General features: G+C 37.9%; 2 protein-coding genes across 4 annotated transcripts in view; both read left to right on the plus strand.

Annotated features, from left to right (window-relative positions):
- The first annotated feature begins 5170 nt into the window (after nt 1-5170).
- rpl29 (ribosomal protein L29) lies at nt 5171-8241 on the plus strand. 2 transcript variants are annotated; one of them, XM_044217483.1, is made up of 4 exons: nt 5171-5252; nt 5720-5772; nt 6026-6090; nt 8072-8241. In XM_044217483.1, exons 2-4 carry the CDS (start codon nt 5736-5738, stop codon nt 8162-8164), a joined length of 195 nt encoding a protein of 64 aa, XP_044073418.1. In that variant the 5' UTR covers nt 5171-5252; nt 5720-5735; the 3' UTR covers nt 8165-8241. The 2 variants fall into 2 exon arrangements, with proteins under 2 accessions (XP_044073418.1, XP_044073429.1); XM_044217494.1 differs by having other exon boundaries at nt 5225-5273.
- Nucleotides 8242-10645: 2404 nt separating this feature from the next.
- The window catches only part of iars1 (isoleucyl-tRNA synthetase 1), a 56450-nt gene continuing 51048 nt past the window's right edge, over nt 10646-16047 (plus strand). For both annotated transcript variants that reach the window (XR_006380195.1, XM_044217455.1), the window contains exons 1-7: nt 10646-10786; nt 11551-11674; nt 12709-12865; nt 12980-13099; nt 13439-13521; nt 13912-14029; nt 14150-14297. Coding sequence is in view for 1 of the 2 variants with exons in the window: in XM_044217455.1 (XP_044073390.1) it covers nt 11556-11674; nt 12709-12865; nt 12980-13099; nt 13439-13521; nt 13912-14029; nt 14150-14297 (745 nt within the window). In the remaining variant the exon portion in view is untranslated. The remainder of the gene's footprint in view (nt 10787-11550; nt 11675-12708; nt 12866-12979; nt 13100-13438; nt 13522-13911; nt 14030-14149; nt 14298-16047) is intronic.

A 16047-nucleotide genomic window follows, 5' to 3' on the forward strand; every position in this document is an offset into this window, starting at 1 on the left:
GCTGGAATAGTGTTGTGTGTTTAGCTGACTGCCTGGACTCAGAGCCCCGATTGACTGTTGGTATTCACATCGCTAGCACAGGAGCTTTGGACCGCCAGGAGGAGGAGAAGGAGGTTTTCAGGCCGGGCTCCCAGTCTGGGCAGAGTCAGCTAGTTAATAGTGCTAGCTGCACTGCTAACAGAGCTAATGATAGTTACGGTTAGCACTAGTTAGCAGTTACTTTAGCAATAACTAAAGCCACCTGTCCAAGAAACTAACTTTCCTTCACAACCAAAAAAGCACTTTCTGCGACAGATACTTAACCTCCAAAAACTTGAAGAGTAGTCCTGAGCAAAGTAGTCTTGCATAGCCAGACTTATCTCCACACTTAATTTTAGCGCTATGACCAGAGCGGTCGAATAACTCAGACAAACTGAGCGGGTGGATGGGTGCATCCCTGTACTCGGGCACTTTCAGAGTTTCGCTGCCAATCACAAGTGTGTACCTTAGTTACGTAACCACGGTACGGAACAAGATGGTGGAATTTGAACAAGGCATTTCAGGATGGAGTCAGACAGCATTTTCTGTGGAAGAGAAGACTTCCCTTTGGCATGGGGATAATATGGCCTCTTTAAAGTATAAGAAGTATTATCAGCAAAATATACTTAAAGTAGCAACAGTCAAAGTATTCATTATGCAGAATAACATCTTACAAAGCATACACCAGCCAAATTGATTTTTCTACAACAGTCGACGCAATAATAATAATAATAATAATAATAATAATAATAATAATAATAATAATCTTAAATAAACTTTGTTTTTTGTTTTTTTAAGTGCTGTAAAAAATAAAGTTACAAGTTGCTTTACATGCTTGATTAATGCAAGGGGTTAATAAGAGTCCCACCGTAGATACGTTTGGAACTTGTTTTGATTTTTAGTTCAGCTTCAGTTTTTTCCCCCCGCCACACCCTCGACCGATGCATCATCAGGCCACATCTAGCTGTAATTTCACGTCCCACAGTACCTGTGCTTACATAGTAGTGCTGGTGGACCCCTATAGGTTTATTATAGGTAGGAATTAATGTACAGCGTCTCTGAAGATGCTCATTCTGCAAAACCATCATTATACTGTAGCTACATTATGTGATTAATAATAATAACATCCTCCTGACATTAGATCATATTTTCGATGCCTTTAAACCTTTCTACCCTGTGGGGAGGGGGGGGACTGATCAGGACATCAAATGAAGTGTTACGGTAATAATTGTCAAGCCGGGGACCCAAGTAGGCAGGAGTAGGACCCAAATACAGACTCTCCATCGAGTAGGTGCTGAAAGAAAAAAGGCTTCCACTGATATTCAGGCAGGCAGTGGTAAAAATCAGGAAGGCAGTCCAACAATAGCAAACAAGTCCAAGGAGGGTAAGAAATAATCCAAAATCCAAAAGTGAGGTCCAAGAGAAATAGAATACCTGCACCACACTGGGGAACCAAAGGCCTGGGATGCTTGACAAGAAGACTCTGACAAAGAGATAAGCGAAGCACACAGACTAAATACACGCAAATGAAGGGAGACAACGAGACACAGGTGAGACTAATCAGGACAAAGCAAACAATCAAAACTGGCGGGAAAAGCAAACAAAGACAGGAAGCAAAACTACCAGACATGAGGGAAGGAGAGTCTTTCAAAATAAAACAGGAAAAAACATACATAACATGTTATGAAAATGCAAAAGTAATTTAATTTTCTGTGATATGAAATGGGCAATGCAATATCAGGGAAGCAATATAGCAAAATGTTTAATAAACATAAACAATTATGGATGTGCATGTGTAGTGATTTTTTTTCCTCATATGGAAAATCTGTTACATTCTGAATCTTAGATAAGATCTAATATCAAAGATCAGGTTATACAGCACGCAAGACCTTCATATTCTGTAACTGAATCAGTGTTGGTCTGGGGAGAAGTGAAAGTGTGTGTGTGTGTGTGTGCAGGTGTGCATACAAAGCAGATAAGTACAGAGTCTGAAACAGATAGATTAAGTATGTGTGGTCTGATCAGGGAAAAGTTAATCAAAATCAATAGTTTACAAACATTAATCTGCACAGAAAATATTGCATGTTACAACTACGGGGTTAGGAGATGTGCTCATTTGAAAATGTAAGGAGTTGGCACTTGGTACTTGATGGTTGGTGAGAGCTGCAGTCGTAGTGAGTGTTTTACTCCCAATGACCACAAAGGGCATCGATGAGCCCATTCCACACTCGAAAAACAAGTTTCTTTTATGCAATTCAGCTTGTTTGAGGAATTTTCTAGTATCATCACTTGTTATGGGAGAGTTATGATAATTGTGAGTTTCAGTGAACCAAGTGAAATGATCTCGCTTCATTATTATAGATTTGAAAATATTCACAGAGATGTGTTAATTTTGCAGTGTAAACTCACAGTCCCACACCACCACAACTACCATGTCCACCAAAATCTCACAGGAAATGAAAAAACCCGTCCTCTCTTGACCACTATCAGATCAAGGAGAATGTATGAAAAAAACAGAGGTACCCAAATCTGTAATTGACTGAGCAGAGCCAGGTGCTGCAGAGTGGAGCGGAGAGGCTCGTATGATCAAACAGGGGTCTAAATATAGGATGCTGCTGCATGATTTCTTCTGCTTGAACAGGGAATCACCCAACCTTAGCTGAGAATGAGAGGAGAGATGAAAGGAAAGGAAAGGAAATGAGAGGAGAGGAAGACGAGAAGTTAGGCCCATGTTTAGAAAAATCCCTTGGTTCTGAGAGAGACAGAGAGATGTAAGCTCAGTCACATGGCTATGCATCCTTTCCCATCCATCACAACATGGGGGAGAGCCAGCAGCACTGTAATCTCTGTGGATCTGTCTATAAATGCTGGCTGCTTTACAGTCTGTCCATCATCTTACCATGCTGGTTGCAATGTTGTGGCCACAGTGGAAAGTGACTAAAAGAAGTGGTCGGTCCATGAAAAGCATCAGGAATGGCGCTCAATCAGTATCTTTGACAGGTGTATCAGAAGGAAATCTCATATAATCTCCACCAGACTTTTTTCAGATTCAAACACTACAGTGTAACACCAACACCAACTGTCGTCTGAGAATAAAAGGAGCATTTCTGATATTTCCCAAATAAATCCTCCTTTTCTCCTTTTAATAATAAAAAAACTATTAACAATAGATTACACTTGAATAAACAGCAATACGTTTGAAGGACATTATTTTGATTACAAATAGGGATGACTAAATGTGATTTCAGTAGGACTTGCATCATCTTATGTTAGCATGTTAGCATGTATTGCTAATTGGAACTAAACAAAATGGGGGCATGAACCAAATGTTATGGCAAATCAGTTATCGAAACATTTCACTCAAAAAAATGAAATGTCATGTTGGATTTAGAGGAAAAGTCAGGAAATCACCAAAGACATTAGGACACATTGTCTGGGAACCATGAATATCTGTACAAAAGTTATTATAGCAATTTAGATTTTGGACATATGGATATTTCAGTCTGGACCAACCCACAGACCGATACACTAGTGTGACTATGAGACATAATTCAGACTCACCATGAGTATTTATATTTATATCATATTTTCGTTTTTATCACTCCTAACTTTTTTATTTTACCCATTTTTTCTTTTTCCTGTAGAAATGGGAATTAAAATGAGGCAACAATTGTAGCCAACTGATGACAATGTTGATGCATGTTTTTCCACACAGTATGTCATGAAATTACCCCATTTGCAATTACCTTACAGTTCGTTCAGAAGCCAGATATCGAACTTCAGCGGTTCAGAGAGACACTCAGGTAGTGAATGCTCGTCTTCTTAGAGGCCAACCTGGATTTAAGTGCTAACACTGGGCCGCACAAACAGGTTTCTTGTTGACATTTTACAATGGGTTCATGAGAAATTCAAGCTCAATTGCAATCATAGGCTAATCATTTTTGTTCCAAAAGAAAATCTTCACAAATCAACACATGCTATAAGATTTCTGAACCACATTTAAACACTTAAACACAGGCTAACATTACACATCCGGTGAGATATTAAAAAGAGTGATTTATGTAATAGAACAAAATATAAAACCCTTTTAGACTTATGTATAACCACGGACCTTGTTCAATTGGTAATAATTAGAAGGGGCTGCTGATAATACAGTACACTGGTCAAATAAATCATGGTTTGGTCTTTGTGGAGACAGAATGAAAGAGAGATAAAAGGGTTTAGAGAAACAAAAATAATAGCCTTTATTTCTATAGGGCCATATTCTGTGCCTGTGGTACTTATTATGAATTAAATACCTTCTAGTAGTTTAGGGTCTTTGTTTAATCTTCTGTAACAGTGGTTTCAAGCCTTAGAAAACAAAAAGTAAGGACTCAAAGTAAGAACAGCAGTGGTGGATGACATATTCAGATCCTTTAGATCCTTAAGAGTACCAATATAACAATGTAAAAGTCCAGCACTCAATAGTGCAGAAGTATTATAAGCAAAATGTACTTAAAGTATCAAAAGTAAAAGTATTTCTAGTTCTGGAGAAAAATGACCACTGTGACTAATTTACAATTTTAAATCACTTTATTTGATTGCTAATACTGATGCATCAATGTGTAAGGCAGCATTTTATTGTTGTAGCTGGGTATTTTATATGCAGTTAGGTAGTTATGTCCAGTGGTTCCCTACCTAATAAATGTAATGGATTTAAAAGTACAATAGCCTCTCTCATCTAAAGTGTGGTGGAGTAGAAGTATATATATTAAAAATTAAATTAAAATAAATTAAATATTTAAAAAGTAAAGTAGGCTACCTTAAATGTGTACTTGAGTAAATGAATGAAAAGAAAACAAAAAAGAGACAGAGAAAATGATGAATGTATGAAACATGATTTAGTGGAAGACAAACAAAAATGAAACGGCCTTCCACACACAGGAAGTCGTGTAATTTCCACACTTTCATTTCTAATGAAGACACCAAGAAAAACAGGACATGTGTTAACTTTGGTTCCTGGACTTCATTTCTTGTGGCTGTCATAAATTTAAAGGGTGTCATACGAACAGAGGGTGACATCCTGTGGCCGGCTGTGTGCTCTCACCTGTCATATCAGACACCACCTACAGGCGGCGGTGTCATTAAACAGACCAAGTCTTTTCCCACTGACTTCCTCTCTTGACTCGACTCTTCTTCTTTTCCACCGGGTTTACTTTTCTCTCTCTTCCGGTTGTCGTCTGTTCGTGTGGCAGGTACCCAGTTTTCCCACCTAGGTGGACTTCTAAAATCTTAATCAATCTTCATGTATTTTGCGTTCCCACACATAAACACCAACTGATTTTGATTAATCACTTTACTGGTCATATTTACACCGCAGTATGTTTTAGATTTGATCCTCGTTAACAGTTGAAAATTAGATTTGAAAAGTGCTAACGCTGCCTGACATCAGCTAGCGACCAGGCAGTGGTTACACTCATAGCCAAAACCGGCTTTCTTTATTTAGTGTAATTTTGGTCAAAAATGTACTTTTTCCATCGACATTTGAATGCTACTGTTTAATTACGAAGCTTTCTGTTAACAAAAACATTTATGTTTACATTGCATAAAGCTTCCTTGGCTGCCCGCTTGCGATTCAAACTTTAGCTAACATGCTAGTGGATGCAAATAACTGTGATATTAAATTAAAATAAAGGTCTAAATCAATTTTTCTTGTCTTCAGATTAACCAGTGTCGAAATGGCCAAGTCCAAGAACCACACAACCCACAACCAGTGTAAGTATGACTGCAGTGATAAGTAACGTTTCAAGTTTAACGTTACCCTTTGTTGAGCTAACTTTTAAAATTTTAATCCATTAACGTTACACTAAAGGCAGATTTTAAGGAATATTTCAGTGTCAGGTTTTTGGTTTTGCATGCATGTCTACTAAAATATGTATTTAGATGTACTTTGCAGATGAATGTTGCAGGGGATGTGACAAATGAACCAACTGTTTTGTGTTAATCGTTCCTCCTCTTGTCTGAACAGCTCGTAAAGCCCACAGGAATGGCATCAAGAAGCCCAGATCTCAGCGCTATGAGTCACTGAAGGGGGTACGTACAGTTACAGTTCTGTGTTGATAGATTGTATATTTGCATGAGCACAAGACATCAGGTTATTCTGAAAAATCAAGTGCACAGGGAATCAGACAACGTGTTTACATGCATGGTAGTAACCTGTACACTGCAAAGTCGATGTATACATGCAGCAGTCAGTAGTCAGACTTCTCCCCTACACTGATCTTATTTTGGATCCAAGGCTTACTCATTGTAGGTGAATTAGGGCCAACTCAGACCAAATCAGGGGCTGCGGCGAAAACGCCAGTTCTCCCATTCTTTTGAGTGGGAGTAGTCTGTTTAGGCTACGGCAGTGGGGACCGCGGGGGATGCTGGGGGGGGAAACAGTGACCTATGGCAAGAAAATTGAAACAGAATCAACTTTTGGAGAAACACAATTAGACGTCACGTTGCGGTGGCCAATCAGGCGATCAGACCAGAAATATTGAAACCAGGCCGCTATCCAGATGGAGTTCATGGACCAAACTATGATACTCTTCCAGTTGTGTCCTCGCTTGGTTTATTTCGTGTACCCAGCTTCTAAGTCTGTGTCTGACTTGCAGTCTATGCTGAAAAATTGCGATACCAAGAAGCTTCCTCTGGTGTCCCTTTTGTGTTCATTTGTTTGAGAGCCAGACAGACACAGCTGTGGTCAAGCAACCTAGAGGGTGAATGAGGAGAGGGAGCGCCGGTAGGGAGAAAGCCGGTAAATCAGAACTAAAACATTATTTTCTGATTGTTTCAGAGCCGTTACGTTCTAAAGCACAAATAAACGGCCACACCGCCGCAATGCTTGATTAAGTGTGAATACGGCCTTAGTGATACAAGAATACAAGGTTTTTAAGCTTGTTGGAGCATTTGGACTGATGGCGTGGTGAGGACAGGCTTTTTGAGCAAATTTTTTTTCCCTAGAGCACAAATGTGTCTGAAATGGCTCAGTTGTGGAAATGAGCATATACAGACTTAGGGAGGCTACTCCGTTGGTTTCAGTCTGTTTTTTTAAATAAATTCTTATGAATATGATGATGCATCCCTACTAGTTGTAATCTTTCCTTACATCCTGCTGCTTATCTGTCAAAACAGTACTTTTCATATCTGAGGTCTTTATGTACATGTAAAAAGCAGATGATAACATTGTATACATAGTGAGAAAATGTGCTTTCTTCACTTGGTTTTTCAAATATGATTTTTAAGAAATTGATCACTGCGGTAAGCCGTTGGTAACCCGGTTACTAAAATGTGGGTAGGTGAGTGAGAGGGAGACGCTTGGATAATGTCAAGCCTTGCCTAGAGAATAAAACAAGTCACATTTTTCTTTTAGACTAGCAAGTTCTTTAGAATAAAGGGCTGTTCACACTGCTGTTTAATCCAAAACTATCATCACCTTGTTTTTATATAAAAATGAAATGGGAATTGGTTTCAAGGCAGGTGTTCAGACTGAACTTTTACAGTTGTATGATTTCTAATTTTGTGTACAAGTGTACACAATTTCATGCAACTCGGGCAGCTGAAAATTTGACGAGACAGAATTAAAAACACTCTAAGCATCATTGGTCCTCCTGTTGGTTGCTGTTCATTGTATTGTGGGAAATTTTTCAGAGTAATTTTTTTATATAAGTTACTTTTGAGACCAGTTTTGGAATGAATTGGCTTGAGACAGACTGCTGTGTCTGTGGGTGAAAGCATGTTGTACCTTGGTGATTGGTTTCTACAAACCACACATTTCTGATTTGAATAGGCCAGGTACTAGTGAGGTAGTTCTGTTACTATCTAGTGCTTTTTTGTGTTTTCTTCTTTTTTCAGTTAAACCAGAAAACTAGATATGTAACTACACTACTTTTAATACAGATCAACAAGTGTTTGGTTTCTGTTTTTCCCCGCTTGAACCCTTGTCTTTTGATAGATTGTGTTGGTGGTTGTTTGGTTATTTTTCTTCCCACCTGCTCACTTCACTGTTTGATTTCTTTCTTTGCTGCAGGTGGACCCTAAGTTCCTGAGGAACATGCGCTTTGCTAAGAAGCACAACAAGAAGGGCATGAAGGCGGCGCAGAAGGCAGTTCAAGCGAAATAAGCTGCCATCCGGTCACATCCATGTCTGTCAGCGTTCATGTTTCCCCCATTACAATAAAGCTATGCTTTGTTAACAAACCAATGAGATTTTTCCTTTTATTTTAACTGCCTCAATTTGCTCATATTTAATGAATCACTTAATTGAATGCCTGGAATTTCCTCCAAGGCGATCTTAGCTGTCTTGGTTCTTGCATCAAAATAACAAAAGAAAGAATGAGGATTAAAATTTAATGTTTCACAGGGCTTCTGGCAGCTGAGTGGTTAAGACGTATACCACAATGTCCTCGTTTTGATTCTGACCTTTTGTTGCATGTCCAACCTCCCTCACTCTCCCTGCATTTTCTGTTTATATCTCTACTATCACTATCAAATATAGGCAAATGCCACAAAACCTTTAAAACAGAATTTAAAGGTTCACATAAAAAAATAAGTTCTGTTTTAGATTAAGTAAATTGAGTTTAATGACATTGCTTTGTTCTTTTAGAACTGTAATGAAACGCCACTTTCCAACTAGCTGGTTACAGCCAGTTAAATCTTTAAGTATGAAGTTATATAATAGGAGTAATGTATGGCTTAGAAATCCTAACCTCTCAGACTTGAATAGTGCTGTATCAAATACAAGATATATCTGAGAAACACCTTTACTGATCTATAGAAGCCTATAGGGGACTAAATTAAAATGATAATGTAAACTTGGAAATTAAAATGGAATTCCACAATAGTGTTATTGTCCACATATGTATGTGTTTGAGTAAAAATTAAAATGCAACAATACAGACATTTTCACATACTCAAATGTAAATGGAAAAGCTGTTTGACATTTCATTTTCAAAGTTGTACCCTGATGTACGGTGGACAATATTCAAATGTTATTTCAAATCTGAAAATGAAAAGCATAAAAAATGTAACCTGATTTTTCATTTATGCAAGCAATATTTAAATGAAAATGCAAATTTCTAACAATTTAGAAATGAAAACAGCTTTTGACATTTCTTTTTCAAGTGAAGTGCTTTTTGCAAAAGGTTGAGTACATTATTTCTCAAACATCCTAAGCTGTCAGTTTATTTTCAGCCTTTCTCTCACTGTGATCTTTGATACGTTTAGTCATCTTCACTAGAAACTAAGTCCATTATACCCACCTGCAACAGGTAACACCTGATGTTAAGTCACACTGGCCAAATAAATGAAAGTAACTCAGTATGGGGGATTTTTTTGGTCTGTTTCTGGAATTCCTTGTTAGACACTTAATTCGGTTACATATTTGGGGTACAGATCTACTGTACTATTAAGCACTCCACAATTGGTCCCACAGAGTGTGGGACCACCTTGTCCACCTTCCTCATCAGCCTTACGGTGGTTTTCTGCATCGGATAGCAGCCTTAGAGCGTTAAAAAATGCATCATTATTTGAATTCAGCTCTATGGTCCTCAAACAGCCCTTCTCTTCACCTGGACAAAGGTGTAAAGAAAAGGCAGGACAGGCGAAGACGAGAGAAAGAGGAGATATTACCAAGTGGGGTTAAATAAACATCCTTGGCAGAGTACGACCTTTGTTATTACAAAAGCAGTAGTGATCTTTTTTGTAAGTAGCCTTGGAAAAAACAAATTAGGGACTAGTAAGAAATGAGCACAGTTAGAGGTATACATTAATACCGAAGTACACTTTTACAATTAAGACAAATTATTGCAAAAGAAACAGATGAACAAGCACAAATTGAAAGCAAAAACACAGGCAGGGCATTGATGCATGGAGGTTGCATTTAAGCTTAGTTTCCCCTGTATCTCACATTACTTTCCCTGTTTTCTCCATGTACTCTTTGTACATGTACTGTAGATTTAACTCACATGTATTGACTATGTATGTGCAACGACATTGTAAAGATAACCGTTCTAATGAAACAACTAGAAATATTTGCTTAGTGAAAACTATATTAACTGGGGACAGTACGAAAATGATTGGGGTGGGGAGGGGGGCTGAATCTTATACTTTTTATAAAAAGCGAAGCCTTCCCAGCCTCATTTTCGTTGGACAAAAAGTTGACAAATCAACTTGAGAACTTGCATATCAGAATAAGGTTGATACAACCAAAATACTGCAAAACATGATGATGAAATAAAAAATTTAAAAGTCAATTAATACATTTAAATAAAATACGATATAATTCAGTAATAAGTAGATACATAACTGCATGCGTGAAGTTTGGCAATACAATTTCCATTTGTTACAGAAACTTTTCACTGCTTCTTCAAGAATCCTTATAATGAGATACCATAAAAGGGTGTAGATTGTAAAAATCTGATTTATGTGTGTGGCATTTCTCAACTATATTGAAGTCATATCTTGGAGTTGTGGATCACAATCAAAGTAAGCAACAATGTCTTTGTTACTTAAATGTATACTGCCACAGCCTTTATCAGTAAATCTACTAATCATACTGTCTCTGGGATATATTTGTGAAGAATTTTTAAATGTGTCACTTTCTTTTATTTTGTTGATCATACAGATTAAAATGTGTGCATTTTATTTTCATGCAACAAATCAGTTGGCTTTACGTCGTCACTTCCGCTCACGCTGACTCGAGCTTGCATCATTTCTTGTCTCTGCAGCGGGGAGAAGACAACATGTGAGTATATCCATTCAAACTCAGCAGTCACAACGTAAAGCGTTGATTACAGTCACACTTTACTGTACATCTCTTACTATATGTGTGCGTTCAAACGTCGCTTTTGACAAACTTTGTAGTCCGTTTAGCTTCAAGCTAACTAACTGAAGCATTGACCGGCTAGCTTAGCCTGCTAGCTAACAACAAGGAGGCGTCATTCTTGTGAACTAACTGCTGTGGAAAAGTGACTTATTGGACGTAATTGACGAGTTTGGGCAAAGTTTCTGCGGTTGCATGTTAGACGTGGAAATAATATATTAGATTGGCTTGACTTTAGCACATAAAATGTTAAAAGGGACTACATGTTCTGTTGACAAACTATCGAGCACTGTCAGGTTTTGACAGGTCGGCTATTAATGAGATCCAAAAGGATCTGTGAAGGGTGGGAGACATTCACTGAGGAAAACAATTTTTAATGCTTACTGGCCTTTATATATAAAGTAGGTTTAATTTCCTAATTTGACCAAAACGTTTTGTAGCATTGTGGGTCAATGAATGTGTGCTGAAAGTGAGATTTACTTAGTTCAGTTGCTTGTAATATGGCCAATAATGGATATGTTAATGGGTAATTACTGGATTTCTTATCCATTACTGGATTAATGGATAGTACATGGGGAGGAAAAAAAGATTAATCATGTGATCTTCATTTATGTACACTGATTTATTCCCCTGTCTTCCTGCTCAACAACTCTAGAGTTACACTTTTGTTTTCTGTGTTTTGACAGACGCCATGGTGGAACCAGTTCCTGAGTCCATCAACTTTCCCTCTGAGGAGGAGAAGATCATGCAGTTGTGGCAAGAAAAGGACTGCTTCCAGGAATGCCTCAAACAGTCCAAGAACAGGCCCAAGTAAATCCAGCTGTTTCTGGTTTATAATTATTCATTTACTAAGCAAAATATATTCCCACGACAAGCTGTTGAAGCATAAGATGAGTTTATAATTTTGTTAAATATCCTTTCCTTAAAATATGCTTTTCATATTAGTTAAGAAAATGTATTCAACATAAGTCTCCTACTTATGCCGTTGTTTAGTAAAAGCTTCTAAGTGCACCTGTTGGTGCCAGTGTCATTCAGTACCATGTTGGTTTTGATCGTTTCGATAGGCTATATCATTAACAACAAGCCTCCTCCACACGAGGCTCACCTGCTGCTGTGAAAACGGCCTCACGGGTGAAAAAATCCTAAATGTGAGTTGTGTTTTTTGGGTGACTATAAAACATACTACTGACGAAGAAAGTCAACACATACAGGGAGAAAGAGAAACAGAAAGAGGCGGCGCACACAAGCCGGTGTGTGTGCACTGTGCAGTAAGATACAGAGGTGTAGGTGTGTGCGTGGGGAAAAGAGGAAGGTGAGCAGATTAAAGTAGTTTGTGAGTATACACTACAATAGGTGGTGAATTAAGTAGAAATAAAATGGTGAATTAGAATAATAGAAATAGGGTAATGTATTCTTACAAATTTTTATATATATATATATATATATATATATATATATATATATATATATATATATATATATATAATATGTGTATATGTATATCCTGAAATTTTATTTATTTTAGGGCCATATTGCCCACCCCTAGGGTGAATTTGTAGCCCCCCAAACCATTGTTTCTGTTCTTCCACACTGTTTGTTGTTCAGATATACAGAGCAGTGAAGATGCTGTCTTTCTGTATGAAGCAACCATAAATACACTCATATAACGCAGCAGTGTTGTGTTTCTGTCATCTTGCACGCTTAGTTGAGAGGAAGGTGTTTCCAGACATCATAGTCATCTTGTCTTATCATCACATAACAATTTTTTTTATCAGGGAGAACTGAAACAGTCGAGCTAGATGACCAGACCTTTAAAAATATGTTACTGTCCATTTCCCTACCAGGTATACCTTTTACGATGGCCCTCCTTTTGCCACGGGTCTACCCCACTATGGGCACATTCTAGCTGGCACCATCAAGGACATTGTTACTCGCTTTGCACACCAGAGCGGCTTCCATGTGGACCGACGCTTTGGCTGGGACTGTCACGGCCTGCCTGTGGTAAGAATCTGTCATCCTCTGTATTGTTAAAAATCATTTTTACTGAATGTTCTGTGTAGATTTACAGATTTGTCCTTGAGTTATTTATTTATCATGTTCTGTGTGTTTTTGTAGGAGTATGAGATTGACAAGACTTTGGGGATCAAAGGGCCTGAAGATGTGGCCAAGATGGGCATCGCTGAGTACAACAAGCAGTGCAGAAACATTGTCATGAGATACTCCAATGAGTGGGAGGTGAGTATACAGGAAATAAAAATATCCTCATGTCAGAGAAGCCTGTAACCATACTTGTGAGACCAGTTTGGTTTTGGTTTTCATGTGTCAATCAAATAAAAGCATGTCTGACTCAGAACAGTGGATTGAACCTGCTCTAAAACATAGTGAGGCTACACCATAGGTATATCTCACATGTGTCAATATATGTGTTTTTTATACGGGAGGTGAATATCTGTTAGTTAGTTTGGCATTACTGACCTAAAAATAATAGTGTATAACAAGTTGCCCTGCATAATTTTGGCACATAATCATTATGTTCTTTTGAATTGCTATGTGTATGTTTCTTTTTGTTCCTAGAATTCAGTGAAGCGAATGGGAAGGTGGATTGACTTCAGGAACGACTACAAGACTCTCTACCCATGGTTCATGGAGACTGTCTGGTATGAATGTCAAATTTTCCATCCTGTATGTACACGTTTTGGCTTAAAGATACATAATTTGTATTTTGCTTATATACAAGGAATTAAATGGTAAACATTTGATATACTAAATGCGCTAAGTCATTTTCATCAGAGACTTTTGATTTAACTTATCTACTTAATCATTTCTTCAACTATAACTTGATTTTCAGGCACACTTTAAACACTTAGGTAACAGGAGTATACAGAAAACAATGAATAACCACAATTTACGTTGACTAAGACACTTAAAGCAATACACAATTAAAAATGTAATATAAACCAGACTTAATCCATGGCTCGAGTCTGTCCTCTTGTGTGCAGTTTGTCTCTCCTTCTTTAGGTTTTGTCATGCGTCTTCTATTTATTCAGGTGGGTGTTCAAACAGCTGTACGACAAGGGTCTGGTTTACCGAGGTGTCAAAGTCATGCCATTCTCCACTGCCTGCAACACTCCCCTGTCCAACTTTGAGGCCCACCAGAACTACAAGGTTGGCACGAATAACAACCCCCTCACATCTCAACCGGTCTAATGCAGCACTAGGAACAAAATTTACTGTTTAGATGTAAATGTTTAATTAACTTAATCTCTGTTTCATTTTTGTCTACAGGACGTTCAGGACCCGTCGGTGATCGTGAACTTCCCAATGGTTGAGAATGAGGATGTGGCTTTCATCGCCTGGACGACCACACCCTGGACACTGCCAAGCAACCTGGCCCTCTGTGTTAACCCGGAGTTCTTGTATGTTAAGGTCAAAGGTGAGAGACAAAGCTTGACACAAGTGCTGTGTCCCATTTCCACACTATGTACTAATTATATACAGTATATACGACTTACTAATCTTTATAATATGCTGTTTTTGGTGTTAGAATACACAAAATCAACATACTTGACCGGTTTACACTAATGGGACATTATATAATATGTGTGCCGTTTGATGTCAATCAAACTGTGACTCTACGATGCTGCTGCTAATTAAACTAAAACAAACATTTAACCATTTAATAATTATTTGTTGTTTTCTGATGGTTTTCTGGAGCTGTTTCACCACCATCCACAATTATATTTATTTTTTCACTTTCCTAGTGTGAACACACTACATACTCAAAAAGCTGCTTAGGTTTTTGAAAATCAGGGTTTGGTCAACCATGCCGATATAAACAACCACTGATGTGCTGACTGGGACTGAATGCTTCTCTGCAGAGTTTGTTTGTCTGAAGTGTTTTGTCCTAATAGAATCTGGTCCCAGTGTTATCCTGTGGTAAGGATACTTTCAAATTATTGTCAAGAAACAACATTATTTTGTTGCTGTCATCTTTACGTTCTTCAAGTCATTGTAGGGGGAAAAAATTAAATATGTGCTTGCATATCCTGCTAACAACCATGTTTGTGTTTTGGATTACTTGAATTACCAGGCTTGGTAGTTTTGTTGAACAATGTTACTTAAATGCTATAGCCTAAGGCCAAAGTTTTCTGACTGAAAATCTTGTTTCCCTTGTGGGTTTAGTGTTCTGGACCACAGTATCAGCTGATGGGTGTTTTTATTCAGAAAGAACAAACAAGAACAAATTAAGAGAGGAGGAGTGCTGCCTTGGCAATTTGCACCCAGAGGAAGGGATTTCTGCACCGTAATGTGTTGGTGGACTTTCTAGCCTTTGGCTGTGTGTTAGCAGATGAAATATGACTGTTTTTCTTCTTGTTGTATGACAAGGGACTCTTAGTGACTGGAACTTTGTTTTTATCTACAACTAACCAGACACTTCACATTCATGAGCAGTAACTTGAAGCTAAGGCATAACTGATGTTCACGTAGGCTCATTAAAAACATTATCTTTCCTCCAAATGCCTGTAGACTCACCCACGTAAAATGGCCCTGTCAGATCTGAACAAAAGACTATTAAATGAACTTGTGTATCAACTTTGCTAATGGTTTCTATATACAGTTTGCACTAAGAAGTGTTTAAGTGATGACTTCTTAACGACACAATCCAAAACTGATGTGTTTCTAAAGGCTCAATCTGTAATCCAAATCTAACCTGAAACCTGGTATCTATCTCAAGATCGACAAACGGGTCTTTTATTACACAAAAGGCTACACAACAACCAAATTTAAAGTGAAAAAAACAAGCAAATTCAAGATATTAAGTTCCCTATAATTTTAAGAATGTTAAAACTGCCTTTTATCAAGTATTGTGCTTCACTGCTGTCAGACACATGATGTGCATACACTCAGTTGCCAGTTTACTCACTGTAAACATATTTACATGTTAGTTTTACAATAGGAAACTGACAGATTTTTGTAAATATCACCATACCACCTTTTGTTTTTCATAGCAGACATTTTGACTCGTCATAGTAGGTAAAGCACAGATGTTACTAATAACATTAACAATAGTTCTTTTTCATTCAACTGTCCCAGTAAGTCGTGACAGTGAGCCAGCATGCATAAAACCAACCTCAGACGATGCTGAGTTTCAGGACCCTGAAACTGAAGCAGCTAAATGGAAT

The sequence above is a fragment of the Siniperca chuatsi genome, linkage group LG2 (genome assembly GCF_020085105.1).
Source record: "Siniperca chuatsi isolate FFG_IHB_CAS linkage group LG2, ASM2008510v1, whole genome shotgun sequence".
In the NCBI taxonomy this organism is placed as follows: Eukaryota; Metazoa; Chordata; class Actinopteri; order Centrarchiformes; family Sinipercidae; genus Siniperca; species Siniperca chuatsi.

What these genes read in the sequence shown, in the direction of transcription:
- rpl29 (XM_044217483.1), top strand. Translation starts at nt 5,736, where the DNA reads ATGGCCAAGTCCAAGAACCACACAACCCACAACCAGT. An exon ending in CCACACAACCCACAACCAGT is followed by an intron (nt 5,773 to 6,025) that starts GTAAGTATGACT and finishes TTGTCTGAACAG; the next exon opens with CTCGTAAAGCCCACAGGAAT. An exon ending in GCTATGAGTCACTGAAGGGG is followed by an intron (nt 6,091 to 8,071) that starts GTACGTACAGTT and finishes TCTTTGCTGCAG; the next exon opens with GTGGACCCTAAGTTCCTGAG.